The sequence below is a fragment of the Polistes fuscatus genome, unplaced genomic scaffold (genome assembly GCF_010416935.1).
Source record: "Polistes fuscatus isolate 324 unplaced genomic scaffold, CU_Pfus_HIC Scaffold5, whole genome shotgun sequence".
NCBI lineage: Eukaryota > Metazoa > Arthropoda > Insecta > Hymenoptera > Vespidae > Polistes > Polistes fuscatus.
The window spans coordinates 11818613-11842335 of record NW_025113129.1 but is presented as its reverse complement, the minus strand read 5'-3'; the positions used below and the strand labels follow the sequence as shown (position 1 = coordinate 11842335).

General features: G+C 32.1%; 1 protein-coding gene and 1 long non-coding RNA gene across 10 annotated transcripts in view; one reads left to right on the top strand and one right to left on the bottom strand.

The window, feature by feature from the left end:
• LOC122522326 (MAP7 domain-containing protein 2) overlaps window positions 1-23723 on the top strand; it is a 114884-nt gene that overhangs the window by 8563 nt on the left and 82598 nt on the right. For 2 of the 9 annotated variants that reach the window (XM_043643349.1, XM_043643346.1), the window contains exon 1: window positions 10527-10560. The exons of 5 other annotated variants lie outside the window; for them this stretch is intronic. In XM_043643349.1, coding sequence (XP_043499284.1) covers window positions 10539-10560 — 22 coding nt within the window. In that variant the 5' untranslated portion in view covers window positions 10527-10538. Of the gene's footprint in view, window positions 1-3817; window positions 3967-10526; window positions 10561-18258; window positions 18746-23723 lie in introns of those variants that run through there. 2 more of the 9 variants (XM_043643340.1, XM_043643336.1) reach the window with 2 other exon arrangements.
• LOC122522334 lies at window positions 970-3777 on the bottom strand. The gene is made up of 2 exons (XR_006305031.1): window positions 3556-3777; window positions 970-1036 (listed from the first exon to the last, which is right to left on the bottom strand). It is a non-coding gene; the product is annotated as an uncharacterized LOC122522334 (long non-coding RNA).

Below are 23723 nucleotides of genomic sequence, written 5' to 3'. Positions count from 1 at the left end.
CATATATTATATAGGAAAGTACAAAAATTTAATAAGTTAAAAAAAAAGTAAAAAATAAAATATAAATATATAAATAAAATAATAAAATAATAGAATAATAAAATAATAATAAATAATAAAATATAAAATAAATAATATAAATAATATATAATAAAATAATAAAAATAAAGTATAAAAATAAGTTAAAAGAAAAGATTTAATAATCATTTTAAACAAATTTGCTATATGGAATGAAGGAAATCGATAAAATCCCGTAACCAAAAAATGAAATAATAAAAATATTCTAAATTAATCGTATTCCTTGAGAGAATAGTATCGATCCATGGATAGTACGACGACGATAATGATGAATCCTTTCCTTGTTTTATTCCTCATAGAGAAGGGAAGTAGTTAATATTCGTTTGTTATTATCCTGATGGTAGTCGGACGATAAACGTGCGATAATAAACTCGATAATGTTCGAATCGAGTAGTATGGCTAGAAGTATAAGGAATAGAAAAACTTCTCGTGTCTGTCCTGTGTCTGTGTGTACGTATATATGTACGTGTATTTGTATGAGTGTAGTGTTAGCTCTTATGCGATCGATCCGTGACGCGTTCGAAGAATTAACGCGAACTCGCCAGTGCGTTAATTTGCCTTGTTGTTCGTTGTGTTGCATATTCTTCCTTCCGCATATCGCGAATCTTCTTCTTCTTCCAACGCGTGTTTGGTAGCAGCCCGCGAAAAATATGCGCGCGAGGATCGAGGTACAAGTTACTTATTTTACCGTATGCGTGCTTTTACACCGTGTGCGTGCTTTTACCGTGGTTGTTGCGCTTCTGCTTCTGCTTTTGCTTCTGCTTCTGCTTCTGCTTCTGCTTCTGCTGTTGCCTTCGAGGAGTCTTGGAAATTCCTTCGCGAAACTATGCGCTTCTTCTCCTCGCTATATTTAGATTCTCATCTCTTTCTCTCTTTTTCTCTCTTTCTCTCTCTTTCTCTGTGTTGTCTCTTCATTTTAGAATTTGTGAATTCGCGAAACACTCTCCTCTCTCGTAGCCTAAGACACACACCAATACGTTCAGTTGAATTTCTTTTGATAAACTTTCCAAAGCTAAAAAAAACAACTTTCTTTCGTTACTTTAGCGTACACCTTTTCTTCCTCTTCCTTTTACCTTTTTACCTTTTTTTTTTTTCTCTCTCATCATTTTACCATTTAAACATTTGTGCGTGTGAATGATGTGGAACGCGTTCTAAGAGATTTATAAAAAGTTTCTACTTCTTTTTTTCTTCTTCTTTATATCTTTCGATTTAGATGATGTCACGACCTGTTCGATAATGGATCGAGAATGTTGATTATGAGATGAATAAATGAGATGAATAAATAATAATAATAATAATAATAACAAAAAATATATATATATAAAGTAGAAGATATTACGCAGTAGGGATATTGTTGAAAACGCAATTAAGGTAAAAAGTTAAAGTTTACGATCAATTTTGTTATACATTGATCATATTAACGTTCTTTTACATTTTTTTTTTCTTTTTACCTGGTGATCGTGCATACGACGGTGTCCCTAGTAAAGCGTATAATAATCTAAGGATTTAATTTCCTGCTCGATCGGCGTGGAATTTCTATAAACTTTCGACGAAAGTATAAGAGAAAGATAGAAAATGATAGAAACAGAGAGAGAGAGAGAAGTCATCGGAGATATTGTGAAAACAATAGTTGTCTTTTACGCGTTTAAACTTGGTGCAATCGATAACCGTAGGAATGAAGGAGAATAATGCTTGTACATACGTGCATATATATATATATATAGACAGAGTGTGGTTAGAAACGAATATGAAAGGACTCTCTCAAAGGACGCGGGTGCGTTCACCTTGCTTCATCGTATTTTTATCCACGATGACAAACTCCTCGCATATTTCTCTCTAGAAGTATAGAATTTTCAAGATTTTTCATTTCATTTGACTTATTTATTTTACGTTTAATTATAGATAATTCTATTAGACCGGGTTAATAAATTTATACGCGTAAAATAATTATATTTATTCAAATAAATCCTCACGACACACACACACACAAATTCGATTCTAATATCTCGATGAATTATCTGGAACAAGAAGAGTTAATATCATCGATAATCTTTTGATCTGTTTGTGAAACGTTTCGAATATCGATCGATCGAGAGAAAGGGGGGTTGGGAGTGAGGGAGGAGGAGGAGAAGAAGGTTGGGAAGAAGGAGGTCGATTTGCAGGGCAAATTAGAGAGCGATCCTCGTACCGGATGGGTGTGACGAGACGACGACGAAGAAGAAGAAAAAGAAGAATGAAAGATAGACATACAGAGAGAATGAGGAGGAGAAAGTGGTCGATTCCCGATTAGATAGAAAGGAAATAGGAGGAGGTTGGGTGGTATATATACCACCATACATATATACCTTCAACAATAACCTCCTCTTATACTATAATACTAATAACCATATATATTCTATAAAACTATATAATAATTATATATAACTATAATATTTCTATTAAACATATATAGAAAAGAAATATATTAGGTGGTATATATACCACCCAACCTCCTCCTATGTTATAATACTTATAATTATATATATTCTATATAGCCATATATAATAACTATATATTATAAACATATTTAACTATATTTCAATTGGTGGTATATATACCACCCAACCTCCACCTATATTATAATACTTATAATTATATATATTCTATATAACCATATATAATAACTATATATTATAAACATATTTAACTATATTTCAATTGGTGGTATGTATACCACCCAACCTCCTCCTATATTACAATACTTATAATTATATATATTCTATATAACCATACATAATAACTATATATTATAAACATATATAACTATAATATTTGAACTAAACATTTATAGAAAGGAAATATACTAGGTGGTATATATACCACCTAACCTCCTCTTATACTATAATACTAATAATTACATATATACAAATAAAAAATATATCTATTTAATATATAGTTAGAATATAAATATAATATATTTTAAAAGGTATATAATATAGGAGAGGTAACACCACCCCATCTTTTGGTTCCCCATGGAAACTATATAAGGTTTAAAAGGAGGAAGTGGTGGTGGTGGTGGTGGTGGTGGTGTAGCAGTGCGGGGTAAAGCAGCAGCAATGGTTGGAGAGCGTGCGTGGTCTATCGACCACAGAGAACCGGAGCTGGAGCTGCCGACGACGAGGAGGACGACGACGACGACGACGACGACGACGACGTCGACGCCATTTGCCGGCGCCGTGGTTCGTCGCGACGCGACGAAACGAGACGAGACCAGACGAAACCAAACGAAACGAAACGAAACGAAACGAGACGAGGAGGAAAGTTCACTGTGCTGTGCTGCTCCCTCTTTCGACCAATTCGGAGCGTATTCACGCGCGAGGATAGAGCTTTTACTACTGGGGGGCTTCATCGTTTATCATTATTATTATCATTATTCTCTATTAGTTTGTTTATTCGTTAACTGTTAACTTATTATAACTATTGTCATTTTTTGGTTACCTTTTATCCAAGTTTTGTATCATTCGTACGTAGAGTTGGGTTAAGGTCCTCCTCGCGAGAGGGACGACTCAATATAATCCCTCTCTCTCTCTCTCTCCTACAACGTCTGTTTCTACCTTCATCGTCGTTGTCTTTTCATCATCCACGTCTTCGTCGTCGTTTTATCTTCGTCCTCGTCTACTTAGCCGTCGTAATTGTCATCCTCGTCGTCCACGTCCTCCTCATCGTCCTCATCCTCGTCGTCGTTGTAATCGTCGTCGTCGTCGAGAATTATAGTTAAGAGGAGAAAACAAAAAAAAGGACACGAAGTCACACCTTTATTCGTGTCTCGTTAAATAAAAGAAGTTGTAACAATGTGGTGTTGTAAGAGGCTCGAGTCTTCCCAATGGCCGGTTACAACCATTGTTCGAGGTAAACCTTTTTTTCAATCTGCATTTTCATTTCTATAATCGTCTCTTTTTTTTTTTTTCTTTTTATCCATCTTCTTCTCCACGTTTTCTCTAATGCTTCTATTCTTTATCTTTATTATCCCTTTTCCCTTTCCCGTTTACCATTTCATTTTTTGCTCAGCTGAGAAAATTCGCTTATAATACACGGGCCACTATTACTCGCGTCGTTGTTTTATCCTTTGCCCAGAAAATCATACGAGAAATGCTTTTCCTTTCATGCTGTTTCTTGAATAATGCTTTATAACCTAGCTTCTCCGACGACGACGACAGCGACAAAACTTCCACCTTCTTCGTGTACGAAGGAAACGAGGTCGCGAGCCTGCGCATCCTTTAACCCTTCAACGGGATTACAATCCGCGAGACATTTGGTCGTCCCTTATTTCCAGAGCTTCAAGGCACGCTGCCGCTTTTCTCTTACAACGCAACGATAAAATAAAAGAAAAAGAAAAACAATCAGCTGCATTTTCTGCGTTCAAAGCACGAATCAAAATTGCAGAACAGAACACACGCCTTTCTTCTTCTTCTTCTTCTTTACCTCTCGCTTCGTTGTCTCGCGCATTATATTATTTTTTCTTTTTACCTGCGATTATCTTTCTAATTGTTGGTCGCATACGAAAATGAATGAAATAATTTGCAAAGGCAAAAGAAAAAAAAAAAGAGACTCCGCTGCTGTTGTTGTTGCTGCTGCTGCTGTTGCTGCAATTCGTCTCGATGCAAAATCTACTGCTGGTATTACCTTCGAAATAACACACATACATATACATATATATATAAGTAATTTTATCGATTCGAGTAAGAAAGGCTAAAGGAATGTGTCTTGCACGTAGACAAATCGCTTGTAAAAGATTCGACAGCTAATGCTGCTTCGTCGTTTATAACTTACCCACCCCCACCCCCCCAAGTACGACCGGAAGCCGTATTATATCAAACGCCATAAATCGTTGACTTAATCGCATTGCTCCTTTAAATTGGTTATTTGATTTAATTCCACTTGTGTGATGCAACGGGCTACTACATACCCACCTGAAGGAGAGCGTCAGAGAGAGAAAGAGAAAGAGAAAGAGAGAGAAAGAGAACGTTGCCACGCGCCTTCCTACGATCATTGATTTTCCGTGTTCGCGATTATACGATATTCTCCGAATCGCCGTTTGTACTCTTTTCATGAGGTGTCGCAACCTACTTTTCCACTGCAATTGTATTCTCGTGTTTCTACTCACATTCGATTAACTACGAGTATTCAAAAGAAATTCCGTTGATGTTTAGAAAAAAAAAAAAAAAACAAATTACAAAAAATCGTATGCACAATAAAGGTCAATTTTACCTTTTTTTTCTTCTTTCTCTCCCTTATAACACCTTTTGCAATTCGCATACTTTTTATATATTGCATTTAAATTATTGTTTAATTTCCAGTAAGATAAAATGTGCACGAAATTGATCAAATTAAGGGTACAAAATATATATATATATTTTTATTGATATAAATAAAAAATAATAATGTTGGTATACTCTAAAAGGGTTTTAATATTAATTGATTAATTAAATATTATAGGTAGGTAAATTAAGAAACTGTTATGTTCGTATTTTCTAATATTAGAATTATTTTTTGACCGTGAATTTTGACGATATCTTTGTTATTAGTCAATAGTTTTCTTGAACTTAATCTGTAGACTTGACGTTTTCAAATGGTCAATGAAAAATACTGCGACTACGTCAGCAACGTGTACGACGCGTGCGTGTGCGTGTGCGTGACACGCAATGAGTTTTGTTCATCGAGTCCTCCATACACCGTGGGAAGTCGAGCTTTATACGACCGTTTATGAGCCTTACACGACAATTTAATTCTTTCAGATTAGATTAGATAAAAGAGATTAGATGACACGACGAAATAGCGATATCTTCATTGGAACTTTCATTTTATATGCGATATCTCATACAGACTTCGATTCAAATTTCATAGATAACGAATAGGAAATCATTGATTTCTTTTGGCTATCATTAGCGTTGAATTAAACAACGAAATAAAGTTTTAGATTTAATTATCCAGATAACTATATTTACTATCTTAAAATTATTTTTCTTTTCAACACGTTTATTATAAACTAAATATCGGTCGAAATATCGATAAGAAGTGAAGTATGCGTTTAAATGTAATGCACCGTATCTTGACCTTATTATTATTATTATTATTATTATTATTACCTTTGCGCTCGAGAATTATTTTTCGCCATTATTTTTATTTTTTTTCACCCAGCAACTCGATAATTAGAAATATAATTATTTGTCGTGACATATTTCAAATAACATTTTAATTAAAAATATAAAATAAATGTTATGGTACAGTTAACTGTTATGAAATTTCAAATTCATATCACAGTGGGTCCGAAGGATATTCATTCGCATACGTTTCCTGCACATTGCAAATATTTTGATTAATTCAAACTAATAATTGTAATACGCAAAGATATTCGGTTAGCATTAAAACATTTCATATCATCATCTAAAATAAAAAAAATAAAAAAAACAATGTTAATATCGTACGAATATTATCGAAATATTATTTAAATTTAAATTAATCTACGCTATATTAAATTTTTAATTTAGATTTATAAATATTAATAGAGAGTACATCGGAATGTACGATATATTTTAAATGATTGTTAATTAATCGAAAAAAGTGTATATCGTAATTGTAAAAACACCGGGTATATATGCGACGTACTGTTCCCTTCGAAATACACCGCTCGACTGGCACGTTGTCCTCCGTGCAAGTGCTTTTATTGATCGTTGTTTATATGACTTTTAGAAAAACATATACGTTTATTCAAACATTAACGAAAATTACCCATTGTTACATACCAGAATAAATATTGAAAGATAAAGATAATATAAATGTAATATTGATAAATAAAATAATTTATATATAAATAAATAAATTAATTAAAATATAAGAAAGATACAGATAATAATAAAAATAAATATAAATAAATAGATAATATATATATACATAAAAATTAACAATAAATAAAAGGACTATATAAATATGTTTACAAAATTAATAAAGATTTAAATATTCTATTGATTATAAGAATATTTTCCTCGTGGCCTTCGGAAAGTCATAGAAACAATAATCAATAAAAGAATTTGCTTAGAGGATAACGTGTCAGTCGAATGTTTGATTTCGAAGAGGAAGGATACGTTGAGCTTATACTCCCTGCTTTTTTATAATAATATACATTTTTTCGATTAATTAACAATCATTTAAACTACATAGAACATTCTAATGTACTTTACTACTATTTACGATTGTTTATACTAACAATATATTTTTTTTTAACGTTTTTACGCTCAATGATGATTTTTTATTAAAAATTTTCAGTTAATAAAATTGTTTAATTTTCGAAATATATTATTAGATACCTGATTTGTCAACAAATATACTTTTCATTATTCTTACTTATAATGGATATTAAATTGATTCTGATATTAAAAAATATTTAAATAATAATGAAAACATATATAGGGTGACTAATTATTGAGCATGAAAAAAAACTTTTTTTTTTACAGTTACACGAATTTTTAGTGACGGGTTTTTTCAGTACATTATTTTCGTATTTGCTTAATACACTTGTTATAAATAATGGCTTTCGAGTTAAACTCATTAAATATATAATAAAGACGTACTAATGTATTTATTTTTAGATTGTTTTCATATTAAACACACTGTACCAATATTTTTCAAGAAAATAATCTAGTAAGAGCGTATAACGGTGTACGATTTTAAGTAACACTAAAAACTATTAAATAAAACCATCGGTGAGCGTGAAGTTTTAGCAATGAAAAATGATGCATCTAATTACCGAGAATTCGAGGTCATTTTAAAGCCGTTATGTCATTATCGGCTAATAAATTAATTTCCTTTAAAAGCCTGGAACGGAAACAAAGGTATACCTCTTTGATATGTATGTCTGTGTGTGTGTGTGTGAGAGAGAGAAATAAAAGTATCAGGTCAACCGGAATAACGTTAATCTCCGGATGTCGTAAAACCTGTCGCTCGTTAGATCGAAGAGTCTCTCAATTAGGCTTGTCCATCATTTGGTCATTGGACTAATTCTTATGCATTTTAAACATTATAAGAGATCCTATATAATATATATTATAAATAATAAGTTTATATTCATTGTTTTATTCTAGATTTCAACTTGGTTTACAATAATCTTAACAACGATGAACGTTCTATCTGAATTCACGTTGATACGATTACGTAGATTTATTTAAAAAAAAAAAAAAACAACAAGAAAACAATGATATCATATCTAACAATATTGTATTTAAAAAGATAATCGTATCGACCAATTCTTTCAGATAATATCTATAATTATTTAAGAAAAGATTGATTAGTAGAAAAACGTGGGCTTGCCGAGCAACGAACCGCCGACTAATTCGCGAGTAAATCGAGTCATTAAAGTGGGCGATCTTTGATACTGTCGTTGAATCACATGTATAAAGAGAACTATCTCGAAGCAGCTTACGTCAGCTTCGTTCGTAGTTGAGAAAATGGTACATCGAAAGTATCGAAGAATCATAAAGATAAACTCGTTTGATTAATGTTTGTCTTTCTCGTGTTTTCTTTTCCTTTCCATTTCTTTTATATTGTTTTTTTTTATTATTATTATTATTATTATTTTTTAAATTTCTCGACAAATTATTTCATCGGACGAAGAATAATACTTGTTGACGATTTAAAGTAGAGTTTTTTCTTTTTTTTCTTTTTCATCAACGAGTTATTACAACGTTTATCTTCTTTCCTTTATCTCTGCCATGATAGACTTTTATTTTAAACGGTGGGAGACCTTGGAGGAATTTTTTTTTTTTTCTTTTTTTTTCTTTTTTCCGTTTGGTCGAACGCCTTGCATCTTAAGAAATAAACGTTCTTTCAGTAAAGAATCGAAGGAAAAGATAAAAATAACGACTTCCGTTAGACGATGAAAGTATTTGGCACAGTAGTAGTGATGTCACGTTCACCGTTTAAAGCGGCCGCCCTCGAAAACGACGATGACGAATGGCGTTTTGTTAGGATTCGTAAGATGACAAAGAATATTAGATAAAGTACATTTAACGTTAGATTAAGAAGGGATGAATTTTTTTTTTTTTTTTTTTTTTTAAATTGTAACTTATATTCCTTGTTGCTGATGAGAAGAAAATCATTATTGAGAAAAATTTGATACATTCCCCTCGCGTATGGGGGTTCGTACACGCCCAATTTTCAGACCATTAGAAATTTTCGCTATTCGTATACGGGGTGTGTGTATATACTACCCTCATAGCGGTTTGAACATAAAGTAAATGCGAAAATCAATGCGACGCGAAACGTGCGTTAAATATATGTACAAGGTAATAGAAAGTACTAGAGTGAAAAGGTTTTTGATTTGGCATTTGAACGTGATCCTGTCTCTCTCTCTCTCTCTCTTTTTCTTTCTCTCTTTTTCTTTTGCTGTCTGTGATTTCGAACTAATCGTTGAACTGAACTATAATAGAAACGTAAACAAAAGCAGTAAGAAGAGAAAGTAGTAGTAAGCTTTTAGCCAGCTAGCTTTTGATTCTTCTATAGTATTATTAGGTGGGAGGGGGGTGGGGAAGGTTGGATGGGGAACGTCAATCGCGCTAGGCTCGTTCAATGTCTAATTTCGTCTATGGACAAACCGATACTTCCGAACCTACCGGATTCACATTCACATACACATTCACGCACACACGCATGCACGCATACAGAGGCCAATTCTAAAATAGAGTTCTTCGCATAAAAGCGCTTAAGCGAATGCGCGCCATACGTTTCAAATTCATCGGATGATTCCAAATTTTGCCGCTAGAACGTTTGATAGCGCGACCGTCGATTAGATAGATCACTGCGCCATCGTACGGCCGAGACTGAAAACTCATTGACAAATCATCTAACTTATATATTTTTCTTTTTCATTTTAATTCGGTCGATGGTACTGCAGAATTCTTATTAATCGACCACGTTTATGGAATATTCGTTTTAATTTTTAATCGACTAATGTAAAAGTTAAGGTTTCAATTTTTCTTTTTTTTTTTATCAGATTATTTTGTTAAAACAATTTGCTTGATGATATATACCACTTTCATTAAGAGTATTTATAAATGTATCTCCTAGTAACAAGTAGTGAACTATATTCGAATTCGAAGTTGCGTGAAAAACAGGACGTACATACCTCGTGTCTCGTTTTAAATGTTTTCTCTTAAAAGTCGAAAAAAAAGAAAAAGAAAAATATCAAGCAAATTAATTAAATTCGCACTTGATTTCAAATAACACGTTCCACATATCCCCAATTAACGTCCAATTACGATTGTTAAGACGTCATTTCTCTTTCTGTTTCAGGTGAGTCATAAGCTTGCTTGCCGATTGGAATTCTACTATACATTAAAAAATATAAACCAATCGGATGTCGAGAATTGTCTCGCTCGCAGTTTCTTTATGGTTTGAAAGTGTTGGTTTAATGCGGATGATGATCGCGGATGATGTTCGATAAAATATCAGGTAAACGTTTTTATATATCATTTCAATGAGCAACGAGAAAGAAAGTCGTCAGGGGACTTAGACTTGGGTGCGTCGAAAAGGTCAAAGACGCGAAAAGATCGATAGTTGTCTTGAATATCGACAAGAAAATTTTATCTATTCGAGAAAATAATAATCTATTCATTGCTTATATTCGATAGAATATAAGATAGTACAGTTGTTTATTCATAAACTATAATACAATAATTAATTCTATTATGTGGTCTATGTGGGTTTGGTAATTTTCGTTACAGTTGCTCATGGATTTTTATTTTTTTTGTAAGAAGACAACTTACCAGAAGGATGATAATTACATCTTGAAAAATATTTGTGAAGAGTTAACAATAACTAGGAATAGATTATTTTATGATTTATATATATTAGAAATGATGAAAGCAGCACGAAAAGGAAGAAATTGATTTACTTGAGAGGGTGTGATCCTTCGTCCCCCTTCACCCCCTTATCCCCTGTTTCGAGGAAGTTACGAGGATACGGAAAGTTGGCTAGGGTATACGAAATGTTTCCTCTCATTTTCATTTCTTTATATTTTTCTTTCTTTATCATTTCTTTCGTATTCTCTCGACGTCGTTGTTCATTGTCAATATAAAGAAGGATACGTTCGTTCGATCGGATTTTTAACTGGGTCACATTCGGCATGCCGTTGCTATCCTTTTTTATTATTCTTTCGATATGCTCGGTTGCTTGAACATCGGAAGAAGACCTACGTGCTCCTTTTGATACGGCCCAGAATCAAACCCGTTCACGTATTATTATATTTTCTACGTTACAAGTTATTTTTCTTCCGAGTTACTTTCCCAAAGAAAATCTCTTAACAACAACAGAGTTTATATCTTCGATAAATTCCTATGCGAGAACTCATATGTTCTTTTAGAACGGATGGAACAAAATGTGCAACAAAATCTAAAGAAAAAACATAACGCACGATGTCGTATTCTATAATTGGTTAATAAAATGCACAAAAACAAAGTATATTTCTATTGGAAGATAGTAAGAACGATAGTAGTTCGATCAAATATACGAATGCATGAAGTTTACTGAACGAGACAGAACAAAAAATAATAATGACACAACAATGTTTCCCAAGGTAATATTCATCGTCGTTGTCGTTAAAAAAAGTAATTAAAATTAGGGGCAGAGGGGAGGGGGAGAAAAAACCAAGCAAATTTATCTATGCGGAACGACGGAGATAAAACAAAATTGTTCGTATCCGAACGAGATGGTGTAATCTGTACGTGCCTTGGACTTTTTACTCCCTCGGGTGATTATTTAACAAATTACTCACTGGACAAAAAAAAAAGAACACCAGTGGCAATACTTAAAATGGATGGTTTTGGTCAAAATCTATCCACTTGTCTCTTACATAATTATTATCGGATTATCCGACTCAGGACGACTATTATCCGAGAATTTGAAGTGAATTTTGTTCAATCGATGAAAAAGAAAGAGTTTCGGTTGAATAAAAAAAAAAAAAAAAAAACAAATTAATAATAGAACATCGTGACTAGATTGAAAGAGGCAAAAGAGGGATTAAAAGAGAGATCGTTTTCGTGCGGTAATTGCTTCGAGGTCGATAATCGGATCGACTGGACATCGTCGTCGTCGTCATCGTCGTAGTAGGAGTGGTGGAATTTTATTGGAGTCCCTATAAATCCCGATTATCCGCTTTTATCCAAGGATTCAACAACGTAACGTAATACGTCACTCGAGGATGTACAATTTGAGGAATACTTTCATTTATTTTCTCTTCATTCTACTAAGCGAGAAATACAATAAATCGATCGTGTGTATTTTATCAAGGATTAAACGTTAATCGATATCAAATAATTTATTATACGTTTTTAATTAAAACATTCTTCATTCTATTGGTTTTTTTTTTTTATTGCTTTCGTTGCCGTTAGTTCTTTTTTTCTCTTCAATTTATTTAACGATTATTATAATTATTATTATTAATATTATTATTATTATTATTAACACTTTCTCTTCGCTTTTATACCGTGACCAGATCCCATCCTCTTTATATTCAAATGCTTACTGTATCTTTCAAGTGACACACGAGACACCATAACGTTTTATCAGCCACATGATTGTATTATTTACGTGACAGCAATGGAGTATCAAATTCGTGATTCTTAGAACAACGATTCTAGTTTATTATAGTCATTCGAATTATCTTCGGATCGAAATTTATAAGTAGGATTGATTACAAATTGTTTATAGTAATTCGATATTTCTTTTTTAAATTATGAAACCAATCGAATACGCAAGTAGAAATACAAAATAAAATATGTTTAATTACTATATGTATTTTTATTTTGTAAATAATATTCGTAACAAATGCATTTTTAATAGTACACTTGATAAACGCTTGGTGTTATTTTGAATGAAACCTTTGAGTATAAAATGATATTTTATACTCAATGGTACAAAATGGTTCGAGAACTACTTACTTAGAAAATTGAATTGGTATAAGGAAAAATATTATTAGTTGATTAGAAAAACGTGTAGCGAATATTTCAACGATTCGGTCAGCGATTAAAACTGTAGGTTAGTATTTCGAAAAAAAGTCTGTTCAATAAATATATTTTTATTTTCTCTCTTTACTGAGCTTCGAAGGCAAGCAAAATAGCGAGGAGCGAGTGAGTCAAGATGCGATAAGAAAATTCGTTCGGAAAAATATATAGTTAAATCGAGAGTAGGTTATAAGCGAAGGAATGCGTTTCGCAATGCGTTAATAAGAGAAAGCTTTATAAATCCAGCATTATTAAGTTTAAAACTGTTGCAAAAGACCGAAACGAAGTTGGTTATTCGTCGTTGTTTTTCATTTGGAACGATCATAAAAAAAAAAAGAAAAAAAAAGACAAAAAGAGAAAATAACGAATAAAAGCGTTTAGAAAATTGTGATTTTTCTTTATTATACTTTTTCTTATTTCTAATTTTCTTTTTTTGTTGTTTCTTTTCTTTTTTTATATTCCACATTACCATTACATTGCGATCTATCGTTCTAGGTCATGGTTTTATACAAAATTTACATGACACGATAAATAATTTATATTTCAGAGAAAGAGAGAGAGAGAAAGGAGATAGAATTAGAATATAAAAATGAAACTTTCAAGTTTGTTCTCTCGGTTTAAGCATGCCGATGCCTTGCTTCGATGATGTATCGAACTTACACACTTACAACCAAAGGAGTAAAAGGATGCAGTTGATGTGACAGAGATACAAAAAGAAAGACACAAGGTTCTGTGTATATAAATACAAAGATGGTAAGAGAGAAAGAAAGAGAGAGAGAGAAAATATATAGGAGGAGGAACGGTACTGTGACGCACACGCAGTGCAGCCGTAAGAATTGCAAAGCGGAAAGGCACGTGGGTGGTATGAGTCGGCGGTGGCGGCCATGAAGTATAAGCGAGAAATTCTAAGCTAAAGGAATATCATCATGTTAGTCGTACTATAAGAAATAAATAAATAAATAAATAAATAAATAAAGAAAGAAAGAATGGGAGAAATATAAGTAGATAGATAAATAGATAGATAGATGGATAGATACAAAGATCGTGCGTGCAACCGTCATCACGGTTTACGATTTATCGTTCGGCCCTCGGTTTTATGCCTTTCGAAACGTTTATTTATTTCTTTCTTTCTTTCTTAATCTTTCTTTCTTTTTATCTATCTATCTCTTTCTCTCTCTCTTTCTCTGTCTGTCTGTCTTTGCAAGAGTTAAAGCATACCGAACTACATATTTTCCGCGTATACGAACACTTTCCAAGAACACCGATCGAACTACGGAACGTTCGGTAAAACTCTCCTCGACGATCGTTTCGTCGACCTGTTGGTGGTGGTGGTGGTTTGCTAGCTAAACAACCTGGCTAGCAAAAGAGAGGCAAGTGGAAAGAAAACAAAAAAGAAAAAAGAAAAAAAGAGAATAAAAAGAAGAGAAGGATACGTAGTTGTTGTGAGGCTCGTGGTTGGTAATGGTGGTGGTTTGGTTGTTGGTGCACGCTGCTGCTTTGCACGAGTTTTAAACCTGCCGCCCCGCGTCTCTGAAAAAGTCGTTATGCTTAATGGTTAGACCGTTATTTGACTTTCGCCTCGTTTCGAGCCGGACCAATCCTTTTCTCTTCGCGAAACGTGAAATTCCGCGAATCGCTAAAAGAGGATTTTTTTGTTATATGTAAGAAGGAAAATAAGTTAGACTTTTTAAAAAAAAAATAAAGAAATAAAGAAACGCAGAGATAGAAAAAGAAGGATTCAGTAGTATGTCTTTAGCCAGATATACGAAGAGAATAATAAAGAATTACGAGAAGATCCCTCTCCACTACCTGTATGGTTTCTCGTACACTATGCGAATGTTACTACAACGAAATGACGCGTCATCGCTTATTCTTTTCTTAATTCTTATGTTAGATTATTATTATTATTATTATTTTTTCTTTCTTTCTTTTCTTTTTTTCACGCTCGTTTCACTTTTTTCTAACTATAAAAAAAACGTATCTAAACAAGTAACGGGTCATTACGTCGTCTAGATTCAAAGTAGAACATAGGTATTAGGCTAATTCAGCGTAGCAGAAATTTCATCCATGCTTATATACTGTTATATACGGAGGTAAAGAAACGAAGCATACTGTTACTACTACACAGCTACTAAATAATTCTACTACTAATATTATTACTACTTTTGTTGCTACTGACTCTCTCAATCTTCCGTGTGCGTGCCTCGCGTGTCAAGTCTTTTCGATGATCCTTCGATACCTTCGAAGATCGCTTTATAAGGATTAATACTAAACCCGAATCGGGGAGATCGGGAATTGAAACGAATGCGATGCCGAGTCTCTTTACTCTCTCGCATCATCGACGACAAGGAGAAGAAGGAGGAGGAGAAGGTAGTAGCACCGAGAAACGTGTGCAATTGTGCGCACACGTTCGCGGAATCGAATCTTCCCGCTCTTTCGAGCAATATATCACGTGATCTTTTTTTCCATCCGCGGGACAAAGAAATGTCGGGAGAAATCGTGCCTTTGCATCATTTTTATATACTTACGTGTATTTAAGTAAAAAAAAAGAAAAAAAAAACACATAAAAAGAGCATATGCCCAATTACGATGTAATATATGCGTCATTAATTATAACAATGAATTCTTATTTAATAATTATTCGTATTATAATATATTAATCATAAGGATTCATTTTTTTTTCTTTTTCTTTTTCCAATTGTTTGAATAATCTACTATTGTTAATAATTATCAGCGCATATGTAAGTATTATATATATATAAATATTATAACTAATGTTTGTGGATATTTGTAAACGTTATTATTTAAAAAAAAATGTAAAAAAGAAATGAATTTTCTCGTACATCATCGGTAGGAGCGAGTCTACGACGAATCGTGGACCTTCGGTAATCTTCGGGTGGGGTTCGGCTCGCTGGCGCGATACAGTGTATGCAGTAGGAGGCAGGACTCGACGCGCTCACAGTTGAGCGCCGATCGTCGCGCCTTGAACATCTCCTATTGTATTACGTTCGTAAATGCGTTATTCGTCCAGATTTTCGATAATCGATTTTAATTGGTGCGCGCCGCGCGTCCAGTGACATAATTCGTGTGATAGGTGGGACAATCATAATATATATATATTTTTAATATTCGATTAATTATTTATTTATATATATATATTTTTTTTCTTTTAAAGAATATACAATTATTATCAAATTGTTAATATAAATGTTTTGTTATCATCGTGTAGTCACGTGTATATGCGTGCACTCGTTTACGTATTGCATTCTGACAGTAGTATATATACAGCTCGGTGAACGTAGCGATAAATAGGTGTTATTATTATTACGTATTAATGTTAACCGGAAAGACGAAGAAAGATATATTATGTATTATTACGATTTTCATTTTTCTAGACGGAATTGCATTGATATACAAGTTTCCTATATATATATATATATATGTAACGTTTGAGGCTTACTCGTTTCGTTACATCGTAATATATCGTTACGTTGATACGAGACGAAAAAGTATTGAAAATAACCGTATGCTCATTTGCTTTCTAGACTTTCTTGAATTCATTTCCTTGATATACGATTGTCCGTTAGAGTTGGCGGTAACGTTTGCCAATAATTTGACGAATTTAGATCAAGAATTTTGTATACTCGTATAAAAAGGCTAAAAAAGATCTATAAATTTGTTTATTATACTTCACGTTTTTCTATATACGATATTTCTCGCGTTATAGTATAGGTGTCTTGTTTTATTATCATCAATTTCCTAGTCCTACGTAAACTTTGCCGATAACGGAGCTTCGTTTTTCTTTTTTTTTCCTTTCGAATATTCTTTTCATTTGCTTTTTATAATACGTCATCGCAAGTCAATACTTTTTGTTAATTAATTTTTCTTCTTTTTTTTTCCCTCGTTAAACAAATATCAAATAATCCTTTTGAATTTGTCCAATTGGAAATATTCGTAGGTAGATATATAAATCGTACGCGTTATCAAATAATAAAAGCAGACCAGGAGAAGACCGGAGAGTGGGGTGTAGTAAGAGGAGTTTTGCTTTTTGGCGTCGTTCGAAATACGCATGTGTCGAACAAACCCCATCTCGTTCTCCCCCCCTCCTGCTGCCCCCTCGTCTCTTCTTCTTCGTTCACTTCGATTTTTCCACTTGGCTTTTCTTCCTTTCTTTTTCTCTCTTTTTTTTTCTTTCTTTCTTTCTTATCTTCGACTGCTCCCGGAACATTCGTCGACTATGACTCGATGAGGTCGCAAAATTCGTTTTAAACAAAGAGACAAATAGAAAGAAAGAAAGGTACTCACTTTCTATCTCACTGAGCTTTCAATTAACGAGGGGGGAAACAAAAAAAACAAATTCAACGTTTTGCATCCAACTAACAAGTATTAATACACCGACGAGATGCGTTTACGCTTCACCTGGTTTTTTACACTTTTCTTTTTTTAGGAAACCCTCTCAATTATTAAATTGAATACGCGACATTGATCTAAAATTTCGATAGTAGGTCGACAGAGACATTGACGATTCTCTCCAGAGACACCCCGTACATCTTTCATTCTATCTATTTTTTTTTTTTTTTTTTTTTTGTATATATATATCTTTTCCGTCTCTCTATCTTTTACCGTCAGTAGTAGAAGGATTAATTAACTTAAATTCTTCCCACGCCGTTACTACTACGAGGAATTAAATCCTATTTACGTGCAATCCTAATTCGCCAATTTTACACGACACTCGACAAATACTCTCATTTCGATTTTTTTTTATTTCATTTTCGCTCCTTCTCTTTCATATCAAGCGACAGATTCATTGCCATATTTTTTAACCTTCTAGTAGTAATAAAAAAATAAAAAAATACAAAAAAAAACACGAACAATCTTTATCGGATCATTTTTAATTTGCCAATTTACAGCACGAATGTAACTGGATACGGAAGAGAAAAGAAGAAGATATAGTAATTAAAGTTTCGATTAAATTTCATCCAACAGGGAGGGGGATACATCATCGTTTATTTAACATATGTGAATATAATATTTATTAACAGAAAACACATCGATAGCGAATAATAATAATACGCGGTTATGTGCTCGTGAGATAAGAAAATAAATAAACAATTAATCAAATAAACTAACGAACAAATAAATAAATAAATAAATCAATAAATAAATTAGATACGAAATAGATCGGTTATAATAATAGTAATCGCCAATTCGAATAATCATTCTTCGTGAAAAGTGGTTGAAATCGTCGATCGGCAGGGTGTCGGGTCTCGAGCGATCATTGGCCGAGGATGTGGAGGAGGGGAATGTTACTAGTACGGGGGACGGTATTAGTGAGTTTAAAAGTGAGGAGGTCGAGGTCGAGGTCGTCGGTACAAGTAGCAGCAGCAGGAATAATAATAGTAGTAGTAGAAAAAGCAACAAACGCCTTGGCAAAATGTTGACGGCTCGTTTTGGATCGCTCGGTGTACAACACCCTCGTAGTTTGGGGCCACTCGAAGGAAGCGACCATCTTTTCTTGCTACCAGAAAGGGCACTAATTATGGATAGCAGTCGGTTACGTCAAGATTTGGCTGGTCTTGATTTTAATCTACGTTTCAACCTTCTTCAAACGGCACCCCGTGGCAACGTCTGGCTATGTGAGTTTTTCTTTTCTTCTTCCCCATTATTCGTCAACGACTTTAGACGAATATTATTTAACTGTGTTCACATATTTTTCATTCGTATTATTTATAAAAAGTGTTTTTCTTCTACGTTTATATACAAGGGACAAATTTCAATCGAATTATATTTTCATTTATACCCGAGGAAGTTTACGATCGTTCAACGATAAACCTTTGAAAGAAACAATCGTTATTTTCCTTCCCTCCTTTCCCCCCACCACTTTCAAGTGCTCACCCCTTCCGATAAAATCTATTTTCTTATTTCGCAAACATCGAGGTTTGTATTTACAGGTGGATAAGAAATAAGATACGCCTGACGAAATAGACAAATATGTATACAATGACGTTCTTATCGTTATTCGTTTTTTTACCGATGTGTCAATCTTTCGGTCGATTGATCCCGCATTTGCCACGTGACCGTATGTAATCCGATCCCTCATAGTCTAATTATCGCACTGTAAGGTATAGAAGTTTAGTTCAATGACGCGATTAATAATTTATATCGATTACTTTATTAGATGGTCCTAAGTTCAAGATCAATACAATTATTTTATAAGGGAACTACGATGTTGTGTTCTCTCTCTCTTGGTTGTCTGTTCTTTTACGATTAAAACAATATTCTTCTATATATTCAAAATGATGTTCACTTTGTACGTTAATTTGAGAACATATTTTTGTATTTTGTTACAGGTGAGTATAGAGAAATCCGAACGGTGAGATGAAAATTATTAACAAGATAAATAATAGGGATATTTCTTTACGTTGATACAATATATCGGTGAGTTATTATTCTAATCGACGAAAAGAAGTAAAATAAGAAGAAGAAGAATAATACACATAAGAAGATGAAGATGAAGATGAAGATGAAGATGAAGATGACAAATCATTAGTTACGATAGAGAAGATAACGCATCATTGCGTAACGTAGTTCCCTTCATTTAAATGATTACGAATGAAATAGGTCAGTACGAACTATAATACATATATACACACACATACATACATAATACCTGTCTGTTTATCGTAACTCGATTCCAATTTTGAGGTCAATGAAGTTAATCAACGTAACAGAGCTTGACCGCACCCTGTTACGTTTGGCATACACTTACCGACACCCATATTGTAATCAATGCGAACCGTTTTTCGAGCCGGAAACCACGTGGTCTAATGACAGTTAACGTAATCGATGAGAGTTCGGCCGATCGTTCGTTCTGTACATGCTTGAAAGGTAGTATTGAACGTTATTCGTCTCACGAACGCATTATTATATACCTCGGATTTATCATTGGGTAACGTTATTTTGCGCATCATGAATATTATACTTCTTTTATCTTTGCTAATGTTAAATCGAATTTTTTTCTTTTTCTCTTTTTTTTTTTTTTTTTACAATTTTCAAATCGCACTATTTTAACGCGTACAATTTTTATTGATTTTTTTCTTCTATTTCAACAATTATCATTAATATTAATGATAATAAATAAACATATTTATTATAATCAAAATTGATATGTATATATTTGCACAATTTGTTGTCAATTATGTTGACGATTGATCATCATCACATCATCATTATTATTATTATTATTATTATTATTATTATTATTATTATTATATCATTAATACTAATTAATATAATGCATTGATAAAGGTGGGGATACGTTTGATTTTGCTTATTTATCTACGGTTATTTTATACTTCTTTTATCTTTGCTAATGTTAAATCGAATTTTTTTCTTTTCTTTTATTTTTTTTTTTACAATTTTTCAAATCGCATTTTAGCGCGTACAATTTTTATTGATTTTTTTTTTCTTCTATTTCAACAATTATCATTAATATTAATGATAATAAATAAACATATTTATTATAATCAAAATTGATATGTATATATTTGCACAATTTGTTGTCAATTATGTTGACGATTGATCATCATCATCATTATTATTATTATTATATCATTAATACTAATTAATATAATGCATTGATAAAGGTGGGGATACGTTTGATTTTGCTTATTTATCTACGGTTATATATAACGATAAACAAAATTTAAAAAAAAAAAACAAGAAAAGAAACACACACACCCCACACAGATCTCGATTAAATAATTAAACAACAAAATTATGAGATCACGTAGAAATGATTTTAGACGAATAATCATTTAATCGAATTATTTGTCGCTAATAACGTATTAATATAACGATCTTTTCGTTAACAAATTTGCATGATAAAAAGAATCGTTTGTTACGTCATTACGATATCGAAGCACGTATCAGAATGGGGAAGGAGAAGGCGTTATCTCATTGGTACATCGAAGAATTTGGATGCTAGTAACGATAAGAGATATATAGAGGAGACGATCGATTCTATTCGTGTGTCCTCCTTTCGTTAACTATATTCTTGTAAAAGAAGGTCTTATCTAAGCGTAAGTTTTCTGCAAACTTTCTCTCTTTCTCTCTTTCTTTCATATTTTTTCTTTTCTTTCCCCCCTATAAATGCGGTCGTTTACTGATTTAGATAGATAAGAAGTAATACAATAAAATTTTTTTCCCCTCCCCCTCTCCTCCCCACCCCCACCCCCTCTCAACATTAAGTGGGGACTCGAAAATTATCCAATTACTCGTATTATTTCCTTTTCTCGTGTACTTCGATATTTCATATTCCAGTTAGAATAATAATAATAATAATAATAATAATAATAATAATAATGATGGTTATGATGATGATGATGATATTACTCTCCCCGCAAGATTAAACAAAAAATAACTCGGTTATATTGGAGTCAATCGTACACGTTGTTGTAGTTGTGTTGTTGATGATGATCATCTTAAACCGCAAATAACGAGAAAATACGGATCATAATTATGATAATGATAATAATAGAAAACTAGTGGTCGTTTGTGTCTACGGGGTGGAAAATAGTTACCGAGGAAAAAGAGTCTAGTGAAAAAGTGATGTAAACTTTTTGCATAAAAGTGAGTCATTGAATAGGTGTAGTATGAGTGTTGTTGTGTTATATTGATGAGAATTTTCATACTTACAATGCTATCATTGTTTGTTCTTTCTCTTTCTTTTAACGAAGAGACCCTAAGTTTTATCGCAATTTTTTTCCTTAGGAAAAGCTTTGAAAATTGTCGAGTACGAATAAGAATCTCCTATGCTCGACAATTTTCTTTTCTTTTTTTATTTTTATTTTTAATTATGTTTTTATAGATGGTTTTTTTTTTCCTTCTTTTCGTTCTTCTTCCGTTATTCGTAAAAATACGAACCAATTAGAAATTATGATAAAAAAAGAAAAATAATAGGAATAGGATGGAAGAAGAAGAAGAAGCGATAATATTAATGTTTGAAAATGATCGAGTTATTTCAATGTTTCCTGTAACGTGCCACAAAGGCAGTCAACGAAGCAACGAATTAGAGAAAGACATTTAGAGAAGTGTATAAATTTAGCTTGACTAATTAATTATTTTATTTATTTATTTAATCGTGTTTGCTAATTGTAACTTTTTTTTTATCTTCAAAAATCATTTATAGTAACATCTCTATCTTATCATTAATTAACAATTAATTGAATCGTATATATTAACACGATTGTTTTGTTCGTTTATTAATCGTATTTTTTTAATTTTTGTGTTTCTTTTTTTCTAAAATTATTTAAAGTAACATCTCTTTTCTTCTCATTAATTAACAATTAATTGAATCATATATTAATACGATTGTTTTATTTATTAATAATTAATTGAATCATATATTAATACGATTGTTTTATTTATTTATTTATTTGTTTATTAATTGTATCTTTTTAATTTTTTTTTTTTTAAATTATTTAAAGTAACATCTCTTTCCTCTTTATTTATTAATAATTAATTGAATCATATATTAATACGATTGGTTTATTTATTTATTTATTTGTTTATTAATTGTATCTTTTTAATTTTTTTTTTTAAATTATTTAAAGTAACATCTCTTTCCTCTTTATTTATTAATAATTAATTGAATCATATATTAATACGATTGTTTTATTTATTTATTTATTTGTTTATTAATTGTATCATTTTAATTTTTTTTTTCAAATTATTTAAAGTAACATCTCTTTCTTCTCATAAATTAACAATTAATTGAATCATATATTAATACGATTGTTTTATTTATTTATTTATTAATTGTATCATTTTAATTTTTTTTTTTAGAATTATTGAAAGTAACATCTCTTTCCTCTTATTATTTAACAATGAATTGAATCATATATTAATACGATTGGTTTATTTATTTATTTATTTATTTATTTATTTATTAATCGTATCTTTTTAATTATTTGATTTTTTTAAAATTATTTAAAGTAACATCTCTTTCCTCTTTATTTATTAATAATTTTGTTCGAAATATATATACACACATACACATACACATACACATCATCTTTTCTTACGAATCTTTTTCTTTATTAAAACAGGAAGCTCATGCAACGACATATTTATATGCCAACGCATATATAATGTTAGAGAGACAGTGTCGTCGCACGCTTTTATGGGTGCTTAAGAAGCTCGTTTCGTTTACTATGTTAGAAAAAGTCGATTTACGTGAGCACGAATAATATTCTCATTCCATTACCAAGAAATAGAAAAAGATAAAAGACTTTATTTTTCAACTTCTTTATTATTCTTCCTACTTTCTTCTAATGCACATATATCTTTTCTATATATTAACCGCGTTGAGAGAGAGAAGGTTTTATTTTTATTATTACTTTTTTTCTTTTTCAAGCGAATCTTTCGACGAGTCGTTAGAATTTTAACCCGCATCGCGCGTCACGTGTTCTTCCAACCCTTTCACCTGTTCATTCACCACCCCTCCACCCTTTCCCTCCCCCTATTTTCTTTTCTTTTCTTTTACTTTCCTTTTCTTTTCCTTTCTTCTTTTCTCATGCGAGCAGAGAAGAGAAATAAAAGCCCCGGCAAGTG